The 12,313-nt window shown below is 37.0% G+C and overlaps 1 protein-coding gene across 1 annotated transcript; it reads right to left on the bottom strand.

The window, feature by feature from the left end:
• Window positions 1-4,249: 4,249 nt before the first annotated feature.
• COA8 (cytochrome c oxidase assembly factor 8) lies at window positions 4,250-11,898 on the bottom strand. Its single transcript, XM_074908747.1, has 4 exons — window positions 11,677-11,898; window positions 10,537-10,600; window positions 8,445-8,535; window positions 4,250-5,801 (listed from the first exon to the last, which is right to left on the bottom strand). Exons 1-4 carry the CDS (start codon window positions 11,896-11,898, stop codon window positions 5,696-5,698), a joined length of 483 nt encoding a protein of 160 aa, XP_074764848.1. The 3' UTR covers window positions 4,250-5,695.
• Window positions 11,899-12,313: the final 415 nt, after the last annotated feature.

Genomic DNA, 12,313 nt, shown 5'->3' with positions numbered 1-12,313 from the left:
TTCTGTTGTGGGCAGCAATTTAACATGCCCCATATCCTTATCACTAACTACATAACCATAAAAATGTTACTGCCAGGTTTATCAAGCACCAATGCAGAAAGCACTCTAAATATCTTTAAAGGAAGGTTCACACATTTATCATTTCCCATCCCACTCATTTTGCAGCTGAAGGAGGCTGGAATGCTGTGTTACTGGCATTCTCATTAACTTCACTTAGCTTCTTTCTCTTTGAATTTTTGGTTGTGAACTCTGTTGGGTAGCATCCAAAACCAAAGTTCATATTGTAAATAAGTGAGACTGCTTTTCTAATTTACATGTAAACATATAATAGAATTAAAGTTGAAATGATATTGTTAATTGTGTATGAAATTAAACTTTAAGTGCTAAGTGGCTCTTAGATAATACCAGTATAGACCCAAGCCAATAAGTAATAAGCTGCTTTGCTGCTTTTAGAGAAAGTGTGAACCTCGTGATTCAAAAGCCTGAGAAAAATCTTCCTGAAATGGAAACCTGCCCTGTCCAGTGGCAACTCTTCAGTTACATTCTCCCAGCATCAGCATATTTTACTCAGTCCTATGGCAATCAGATTTATGGCTGTGACACTGTGGTTACTGTTAAGCACGCCCAGCAAGTCTCCAGGTGTCACTGAATTTGCTCTTTTTCCAACAACAAAAGCCGCACCAGGGAAGAAGCAGCAGAGGAGCATAGCAAATGAACTGATTTTAAGCATCTCTTGTCAATTAAAATTGCTCTGCAATATTCTATGGCAGAGCTGATTTTTTCCTTTGAAGTGAGCTTGAATTCTCTGATGCAAATTAGCACCTGTGGGTATTTACTCATATGTCATCTCAGTATTTTGTTCTGTTTTTCATGGTGGAATTTTTCATGAGGCCTGAGGAAACTGGGAGTTTTCCAGACATGACATTACAAGTGAAATATTATTTTGGTAAATGTGAGAAGAAGATTGGTTAAGTCCAGAAGACATTTTCTTACATATTCATTGGAATTTAGTTTCCATTTTGTCTTTCAATCTCATACAATTTTGGACAAATAAAGAGTTTTCTACCTAAGTATTTACAGTTTCTACAGCAACTAAGGTCAGAACTGTCTTGACTTGGTTTGTCACAGAGTGTTTATGCTGTGTCATACCATCTATTTTCTATATGACACTCCAGAATCAAAAATCACTTGGAAAGCAATCAAGGCAGTCAGTTAATCTCTTTTGAAATTTGCAATTCATGGCTTTTGTCTTCTAATATAGCCTTGACTACAAAATCTGTCTTGCAAAACAACCCCTACCCTCCCAAAGACTCTAGACTTCTAATTATTCAAATCATTCTAGAAATTAAAATCTGTAACTTTTCTGGAACCCTTTAAAAACAGCCAACTTATACTACACACTGATCATCATATGAAAAAATCTCCACAGCGGGGATTTATTACAAAGATGGGGCTAAAATTTATCAACAGTAAGTTCTTTAATAATGAAATATAAAAAGTGACCTGAAATTCTTAGGATTCTGAAACTTGGGTTTTGCCTGTTGATGTGTTTTGGCTCAGCTGTTGAAAGTTATCACAGCCAATTCTGCAGCTGAATCGTATCAGCAGGTTCTTTGCTGAATGCCAGCAATTCCTGACTGGCACGGGGGCTGCTGGAAACTCATGCCAGTCATGGGCCACCAAAGTAGCTTCAGGGCTACTCAAGCTTAGGCTGCGTGCTAATTGCCTCCTGGCAGTCTCAGGAGATGCATGCGGTCATTCTTGCTGCCTCTTGACATCTCTGCCCAGATCACAACATACCTGGGACCACCCCTAAGGATGAGAACCTGCATTCCCCAGAAAGCAAAATCACTGTACCTTTCCCTGCAAAATATAAGAAACTCCATTAAATGGGTATCTGGTTTGAACGAGTAAAATGCAAGCAGCTGTATGAAACAGGAACCACGTCTTCAGAGCATTTACGGGGCTTCTAAAACCGATTCTGACTGTGGGTAGTACTATAAAATAGTATTTCTCCTAAGACCACACTTAAAAAGGGATCGTGTAATTTTTTTGTCTTTACTATTTTAGCCAAAAGTACTGATTTTGCACTTCCACAGCACCTGCTGTTTGAATTTATCAGTTAGCTAAATCTTACAATACTCGGATGAATCTTACTCCATTAATGAATGCACACTCAAGTCACAAAGAAGTGATTTATGTAATAATAAATATTAATTAGTATGTCAAGATGATTACATTCAATGTGCTTATAAACTCTTTTTAAGAAATAAACTACTAAGAAATAAAATTGTGTTTCCAGTACTATTTATTTTTTTAAAATGAACGTGAATATTCAATTATGGAGTTATTATTCTGTGAACCAGTTTACAGCTATCAGTAGATATAATTTTTAATATGAAAATTATTCATGCATGTTACTGTTCCAGACATATATTATCCTTTCCTGAAGACATTTCAATCTGCCAGTCTTTATGCAAAAAACTGGCCCATGGGCTCTGCACAGGATGTAAATTAAGTTCTTGTTTCGCCAAATCTGCTTACCCTGTAGGATACCAATCTTGCTTAGTGATAGTGTAAGCTAAAAATTGCAAGCAGAACAGTCCTCTTAAAACTGAGCCAGAAAGGGTCAGCTTCTAAATAAGAAATCTGAGTATTGAACTAGATTTCAATTTTATCCCTAAGAATGTTCATTTAAACATAGAAGCTATCTTCTCAGTTGTTTCTACCATTACTTTTATACTCGCAATGAAATTGAGAAATGCATTTTATTAAGATGTACAGTTCTTTATTAATCATATATAAGGGTGCTACAATCACTTCAACCCAGCCTTTAGTTGGTCTGCCTCTCAATCCCCATTTGATACTTCCTCTTACTCCTCTCACATTCTACTGAAATTAATGCTCCAGTAGAGAAATTTAGTGAATAGCAAACCCCCCAAAAGATTATCAGAACATAACCACCCCGAGTTAATACAAACTATCAAAAATTATTTATTACCAAAATACTGTTGCTTTATTATGTACTTACTGAGTGCATGAGACAGATTAAAAAGGCACATGCTGACACTACTAAATATGAAATGCTGCTCTTCCTTCTGACAGGATTAGCTAAATACCTAAATGAGAACACTCCCCTGTATTTTTCCTACACTCAGAAGATGTGCACAAAGCCACCCTTTGATCTATTTCACTAGCTTCAGTTACTGTAGCAGGCCTTTGTATATATAAAAAATTTATTTTTAGTAATCTGTGGCAGCTCCTTATTCTTCTTTTGATGTATAAAGGATTTATGATCAATAATATCTGAAAGCAGCTGGCATTATTACAACTGCTCTGAGTAAAGAAAAAAAAAATCAAAACTAATGCAACACTGGCAAAAATGATATGGCTGTTCAGAAAATGTAATTATCTCAGTAAATGTATGTGGCTTTGGTAACGAGACTCAAAATTTCAGATGGATTATTTTTAATAACATCTTTTCATAGTGGCTTTATTAGATGTTCTAAATCTGACCTCAACACTTACCTAATAAATAAATACCTCACTCCATCAATAGGTTTTAGATGAAGGGACCCAGCTCTTCACATAGAATGTTAATGAAAGCAGTGACATAAAGGCATGAACTTTACCTACAAGCAGCTCAGAGCAGAATTCCAGCATGATCCACTGTATGCCAATTATATTATTTTTGGGTGACCAACACTAAAATTACATGTTCAGAAAAGTGTTAACTGGGAACTGACTGAAGCACAATCCAAACCTTCCCCCATGCCAACAGCAGAATACTTATATCTGCATGATGAGGCATATTAATTCAACTGACATCTAACACTTTTTCCCTTGGATTAGTTCTAGTAGTGAATCAATTTCCTGATCTGGTTCAGCAGGCAGGCACAAAAATGTCTGTGTTAATAAAATTGAGCAGCTCAGAAGATGAAAATGTGTCTTTTGATTGACCTCTACCCACTTAAGCATATATAAAACTACCTTACAGATCTTATGCATAGGCTGTTGGAATACACAGCTATCAACCACCAGTCCACTGGGGTTCTGGCCTCTGCCTTTCAGAGATATTTTCTTACATTATCCAATCGTTCTTTTACACTGGAACTATTTATTAAAGTGTGCATTCGCATTGTGGTCAAAGCTTATATACTGTAAGATAGGATTTACAGTAAAGCCCTGAAGAATTACATTACATACCCACATATTCTATTTCAGAAGTTTATTTTCCCAAAGAAACTTTTTAATAAATATATACCTTTTACAGTACTGATGCAATAAATAACATTCACAAACAGTATCTTCCTAGTGTTATCATCTCAGCAAACACTATTAATGACTGTTTTCATTTACTAATAACAACAGTTAAAGCCACAATTCAGTGACCATTTTAGCCCCAATGATGATATCATCATCATTGTATTAAAGTGTGATCTGTTACCATATCATCAATATTTATTTTATTTTGCAAAGGAATTATTACATTGATACTGACAAAGCTCTTCTTGCTCCAGCTGAGAAAGCCCGTGAATAAATCCTATCATATTTGGACATAAAAAAGAAGTCAGTGACTGCTGAGCTGTTTTCAAAAGCAGAACATTCCCTACAGCGTAGCTTTAGGAAAACACACTTCGATTAACAACATACATTCTTTTTAACTGAATCCTCTTAGTAGGTACTGTATCCAAAAAAAAACATTTAACTGTATAAATGGACAGGGAGAACATTCCAAGGAATGGAACTTCTTTTAAATTAAAGAAAATGTTATGCCATGTATAAGACTTCACTTAAACTAACTTCCTTCCAATTGATATTACATACCTGGAGGCTAGAAAAATCACCCTCAGTCAAGTTGTTGTGAGTGCCTCAGAGAAACTGGTGAGAATAGCACATTCTTTGAAAGAAACAATCCAGTAGAAAGCAGTGCATATTAGTACTAATGCTGTTCTCCTCCATACAGCCAACTATCAGTTCCCCTTTCTACCAAGATTAAGTGACTGGCAATGCACCTGTTTTATGGCTCAGCAGCTACAATCTTTAACCACAGTCTAGAGTAACTCTGGTCCAAGGGGAACACGTTTCTTTTAATTAAAACAAAATTATCAAAGAACATCGTAAGCATTAGTAATTTGTATGAAATAATACCACAGATCTTTATTAAAAATAGGAAATAATCACACTGAAAGGAGGATCACTCTAAATTGATTATTTGTGAGTATATATACAATTTGTTCCTTCAGCCATGTTGCATTACTTATGGACAGCTACTGCCCCAGAGAGACAACTGCTGCAATATGAAGCATTTCTGTCTTTATATACTGATACAGTTGGTGGAGACATCATTCTCTGACCCGAGTTCAGGTATAGCGTAAGCAATCACCCATTATTTAGGAGCTATGACTCTGTGGTAAAAATGTGACAGCTGTGATCCATTCCATTTAATGTAAACGAGGAACAGCTTTTAATAGTTCTCTCAGTTGTGTTTGGTTGAGAAATGTTTTAGATGTTCTTGGAATAAAAGGTAAAGGAAATCTACATAGCGATTATAAATTAATGGCAACTTTTATTTACATAGTTTAACAAACAGATTCAAACAATTATTACATTAGTCATTCAGATTCTGAACATCACTATAAACAGCAAATTTATAGCAGGCCTAGCTAGAGTTGCATTCTTCGTGGAGCTGCAATTAACTTCCCACATTTTTCTTTTTCCAACGAAGCCACCTCAGAGCTCTTGCCAGTGCTACTTGTCCCATGAGGTATGTGATAGTAAAGTTACGTTTATACCAATCTCTAGGATTCCAAAGCCAGGAAAATCATCAGCATGCAGAACAAGAACAGGAAAAAGGTAGACAATTATATTAAAATATACTTTGGCATTGACAAATGACAATTCAGTGTTGACCTGCATTTTCCATGGCAACACTTTTCCTGCCCAATGAGAGTTAAATAATCTATGAAAAGTTCTGTGTGAATATCCATATTCATGAACAGATGACATGTGGACTATAGGGCTACAACCACTGAGCACTTAACTGTAAAAAAGTTAAGGGGTGGGTAGTTTTATGACCAATTGTATTTGAAATCAGGTAAGCTAAAATAATTGTAACCACATCTCATGTTTCAGAAGTAAAGCTGATCATCAAGCTACCTAGAAGAATTTTCTGCCAAGTGCTGTGCTATGGATAAGATTTGTTTGTGCATGTATGAAGATGCACGTGTTGGAAAGGGCATAGTCACCTATAAGGGTGGGAAAAAATAAAACCACACTTCAAAGACTAACTGTATAACCTAACACAGAAAACATTATGTTTCTAATGCAGTACCTTTTAAAGATGATGCCTCCAATATTGCTAAAGTTAGCCTTTGTATCTTTAAATAGTTTTAATAAAGCATGCATGGCTTCTGGAGCTAATTTAAGATATAGATAGGGGAGTCTGTAGCAGCCCTTTTTAAACTCCAAGAACTTGCTTCAAATTCTTGCCCCTGTTACAAACTAAAGTAACATCATAATTTCCTTCTAGATTCTAAGAAGGATCCATCCCCCGTTTTGTAAAATGCTGCACATGAAGCAACAGAGCACGCTTACTGAAGAACCAGTGGAAAATATTATACACAGGGATTTAGGTCTTCTCTTGAGATCTCTGTGGGAAACCCTGCATGTACAGATTTAACATAAACCTAGGATACTAACCTCTGAGTAAGGATAGTAGCCAAAATTATGCTGACAAGCAGCACTGAGCTACCCCCTCAAATACCATGTTTTGATTTAACATGACAACATTACAACTGTTTCTTTTCCCCTTTCATGTCTCATTTCCTATATCCTTCTCAATTTTTTTTACCCAGACTAGACTGTATTTCCAGCCTTAAGTACCCTGAACTAAATATTCATGGCATCCATGCACAGTCATTGCTTCAATTTTAACTACAGTTTAGAAGTTGCAACACTTCAGCAGCCACAGTTTTCAGGCCAGCTGGCAACACTGCAAAAGAACATACCACTGAATGCATAAACAGATTTTTATAAATATGACCCCTCAAAATCACGGTGCCTTTAAAAAGCTCCACTGCTTTCAGGGCTGTGAAGTTCCACTTTGAAACTTCAATGATGGAGCTGATACCACCTGATTTTACAAGGCCGAAACAAGGAAGGTCACGTTTAGGCCCAAAGCCTGAACTCTCTTGCCATGAAGACAGCACACTATCCCAACGTCACCAGAACAATGGCATCTGGTGACCAGTTACAACAAACTATTTGCTTTCTCATTCTTCAGTTACAGGCATTTTGAACAACAAACCTCTTATTAACAATAGTATTTTACTTTCCATTTTTTCATGCTGTCATTAAGGTTTACGGTGAGGTCTCCTCCTCTGACCCCTCCCCCCATGGAAAAAATGCACATATTTGTTTTAAATACTTGTTACAGTAAAATTGTTCTTACAGTACATTACGGTATATGCACAATATGTACAAAGAACCCTAAACCACAATTTGTTATAGATCAATTAAAGTGATGGTAGACTTCTCGCTAGTATTACACCATCAGGAAACCAGTAACACTTGACACCTTGGGGCCTAATAATTTTTCAATCCAATACAGAGAAGAAACTGAAGTTGTGGCTTCATATTCAGTGGGCAGTGCTACTGTAAACTGATTAAGCACTGTCTTTCTCCAGCTTCCCATTCCTTCCTCACTTCTAGCCCTCTACCAAGCGTGCACAGCTACGTGCAGTCATGCGTGTGTACGAGTCATTTTTCAGTTGTTTCAGATGCCCAATCCAGTTTATCAAGTTGTTGTACAAACAGTAACACTGAAACAATGCAGTAGATGTTCTGAAGAGGCAGTGTGGATGTGGGCTTGCCCAGTTGCAGCTGAGGTTCTACACAGGATGAGTTCAGGTGATCATTTTACTAATGCTTTGCCACACAAAACCCCTTCAGACTCAAGGCTAATCACTGTCATCATTTGTACTATGTGCTTGTGAATAATAAAAACAAGAATAGTAAATACTCTCATGAAACAATTTTCCTTTGAGATGAATTGCATTTACTAGTCCTTATTTAACAGTCAACTAGAATCTGTTATATAGAAATTTCAACTGTTTTATTCGCCTATTTATCAGTTTCAATTAGCAGCATGAAAACACCCATGCCATAAGAGAAAAAACCTGAGTGCCTGATCTTGTCTCTCTGAATCTCAGCCATGAGATTCATCTCTCCACTAAATCAACAATAAGCAGTAGAACTCAAATGATAATGAACATTTATGTCAAATGCTAATAATAACATTTAAAAAAATCATTTTCTAAAATGACAGTTTTAGGTGGTGTTTTACCAACCATGGGAAAAAAAGTGTTCAACTCTTCTAATTGATCTTATGCCTTTCATTTAACTGTAATGTATAATAGGCAACATAAATACCTTCTACATACCTGTTATACTGCATATGCTTTCTAAAATTTTTACTTAGAAAGTCCTTGTAAAAGTCAGCCATTTCTTCTGCATTCAGTGTTGCTTTTTGACCTGAAAATAAGTTTTGGCATAACAATGTCAAGATAATTCTTTGGATTGAAACACTGGGTTCAGTTGCAAGAGAGATAGGTCTGACTCCTTGCTCCTACAATCCTCCTGTATAACCCTGAACAAGTTAATATGCTTTTATCTTCCAACTTTTTGAAAACTACCTAGGGAGCACAGCAGATTAAAAATACTGATCATCTGTTATAACTCTTAAGCCCTTATTAGTTATGACAGTGATTATGTTTATCAGATCTTAGATTATTTAGGGAACTAGTGAACCCCTATGGAAAAGTCCACAGATCTAGGAGTACCTAATCCTTTGAGTAAAATTAATCTCTCTGGGGCTGAAATCTAAACAGCACCAGTAAGAGCACTTAGTAACCTAAATTTCTCCCCCTGAAGCAAGTCAATAAATATAGAAAGAACACTATCCATGACTGACATACTTGCAGGTGTACATTGTTTTCTGTTGTTGATAAATTTTAAGTAACTTCTACCAAACAGTGTATGTTCTGAGATGTCAGATTTATTAACAATATAGTAGACAATTACTTTGTGAAGAAGCAAGTAAAAAGAGGACTCAGTATGCCACTGTCATAAGCAGAACATAAGGAGATGGATTCTTTCCACAGAATATGAAAGGAAAACCTGTGGCTACAGCACAGATGTCAAATCCTGAGAATGAGCAAATATTCTCAACTCTACCAGATAATTCCTGTACAAACTTTCTGGCACTTCCAATGTTTCTAACATGAGAATCAAATTTGAATGTCACAGGGGACACGGATATGATGAGGGAGACGGAATTGTGATATTCAACTTGCTACTGTTCCGAAATGCACTTCAAAGCTCCTGAGACTGATCACAGAAATGTAAATTATTGATCAGTTCTATCTGTCATTATTTAAAAATCTAATGTATTACAACAGATTAACATGCTATGGGATAAATTTACTCTATGACTATTTGAAGGTTGCCTACTTAACACCTATAGTTAATTTGTTTCTTCATGCTGTTGCCAGTAGAACTGACAGTAGATTCACTTACATAAAAATGTACGTTTTGTTCCAACTGTTAGCGTATGTTATTAGTCTGATTTTTATATATGCACGCAACCGTATTCTAGAACAGAGTTAATCAACACATGCAGACAATGTAATTTTATTTCTAAGGGATGTACTTTATTTCTAGAGTATAAAAGCAAAACAAACAAAAACAAACCCAAAATGTCAATATAAAAGCAGCATTTTCTAAACAACACAAAACTTAATTATTTTTCAACCACACACTGGTCACTGGGATACAAACAGAAGAGAAAAATAATGGTCTTTTAAAGAGGACATCAGAGCAGATGCTTTACTAAACTCAAACTGATCATTATTCTATGAACAAAATGTTCAACCTCATGCTACAATGTCCAATTCACCGTTATTACGAAGGCATCTTGTCTTCAGTTTCACATAATGAATGAGAGAGGCAACTATTTTACAGCAACTGTGCTCAGGCAAAGACAGGCAGATAGCAGCTGCTGTCTCCTCAGAAGTTGCCTTATTCTCCCTCAAGGAAAAATATTGTATTCACCGTATACACTATGGACCCCAAGTCAAAGAGTGTGAATTTGTCCGCCCAAACCGTAAGATGCACTTGAGGCACGTGCTCTATATGTTTAGCTCAGCCAGCTCACTGGGTTAGGAGGTGTGAAAGGAAAAAGCCCTTCCTCCTCAGACTACAGAATGATTACATTACTTGGGGAGGATTTCAGCACATTCCCTCTAGCTGTGCAGAAGGAATTAGGGGAAGAACAGTGCAACAGATGATCAGACCCCTATATGCACATCTCTGAGGAGCTCCTCCCCTCTTTTTTTAATCATTCTCCTAAAAGTACTTCTAAATCCTACCCTCAAGATTTACTTGTGACAGGACACAAAGAGCATAAACTAACAAAATTCAAAGTTAAACAGAATTCAGAATGCATCCTAAACTATAAATAAAGATCTCACTAACCTGTTTCATCTCTCATTTTCAGACCCTTGGCTTTCAGTCTTGAATAAATAAATTCTTCTTTCTCCTAAAACATGTTTTTCCACGTTAGAATCTGATGTACTCAGTCCTTGAAGTTAACCACTGTTTTTAATCACATAGCAGTGCTTAATGCCCTCTGAAATAACAAGCAATACTCATTATACTTGGAAATGTCAACAAAATATTTTCCTGAATCCAGTGAGTTAGTTAAACCAGTAATTTCATCACTTAGATCCTGCTATGTGCAGACATCAATTAGTTCATGCAAGTGTCCTCCTACTGAAACATATATAACTTATTTGTGGAGTAAAGTTGCAGCCGAGCTTCAGTACTGACAGGATCTAAATGAATCTTCAGTTTATAAGATAAATTATGAAGATTTGATGTACTGTATACAGAACTTGAGCACAGAGAAAAACATAGCCTCAAAAAAATGAAATTACTTAGATGGAAACAGAATAATTATTTGTACATAAATTTTTCAGTTAAAAAGCAGTTCTATGGAATTAAAAAACAAGCTTTGTTTTTTCTCTGAGATCTTTGCAAGTTTTGTGAGGATATGATGATCAAAGATCATCACAAATTATGGTGAATTACTGAACCTTTACTGTTCTTCCAACAAAATTCCGTGTCTCCTAAGCAATGACACAATCAGGAAAGACAACATACCATGACTGAAAAGTCCCCACTTGTACACTTACTGGGGTACACTGTCAGTGGAACAGTCCCTTGTTTACCCCTGGTAATTATACCTATTCCTCCCACTTATGACAGAGCAAGAAGAGCCACAGGATCATTTTCAACAGCTGCTCTAGTCACAGATAGGTCTCTCCATGTAGGGTGGCTAGAACTTTATATTTTCAGTGCCAGATAGGAAAGAGGCAAATATGCCACTAAACAGCAATAAAATATGCACGTTCTTTAGTTTTGTACTTAATTTTAAAGAAATTAATGACAAAAAAAGTAATTTCCACAAAGACACTGTGCATATTAAAAGAAACGGTATCAATTACCAGACAGTACTGGCGGGTAGAACTGCACCCTTCCTCATGGAGACCAAACCCCTTCCCCGATTTCGAGTGGGCGGGCAGGATCCGAGCGGCACCGGCCGTCGGGGCTCACCTGGCGGAAGGCGCGGTTGTGCCGCGCCCAGAAGCGCTGGTCGCAGGCCTGGGCCTCCTGCCGTGCCTCCCGCAGCCGCCGCTCCAGCGGGGACTCCTCGGGGGACACGTAGAAGATGACCGGCCGCAGGTTGGAGTGCTTGTCAGGGGGGCCGATCCAGTCGTTATGGGAGTGTGCGGGGGGGCTGAAACCCAGGCCCTTGAAAATACAGGCAGAATTCATTATCACCACTTGAGAAGAGTTTCTGAAAACCACCCCGATTTGAAATAAATTCCAAAACTCCACACGACCTTAAAACATAAGAGAGCATAACAAGTACAGAAATTACGCGCATTCATTTACCCTGATGGAAAATTATGCGACACATTTAACATTTACTTTCATTTAGAAACTAAAGAGGAAAATAGCTTCGACTCTTTTCTAACAGACAATAATCACGGTTGTGGTTTTTTTTAAAAACATCTTTTTTTTTATTTTCATATCACTGATATTCCACTTCATTAAAATATTTGACGACAAGAACTAGCAGGTATGTAAGTCTTCTTAAGCGTTGCTTTCTTCGTGCATCCTTGTGAACATGCACAAGCGCGCAGCTTTTCAGGCCGGGTTTAGGGAGAACTGACTCTAAGAGCCCATA

This window comes from Athene noctua, chromosome 6, assembly GCF_965140245.1.
Source record: "Athene noctua chromosome 6, bAthNoc1.hap1.1, whole genome shotgun sequence".
In the NCBI taxonomy this organism is placed as follows: Eukaryota; Metazoa; Chordata; class Aves; order Strigiformes; family Strigidae; genus Athene; species Athene noctua.
Note: the sequence above shows the minus strand (reverse complement) of the source record. Positions and strands in the feature narration are given on the sequence as shown.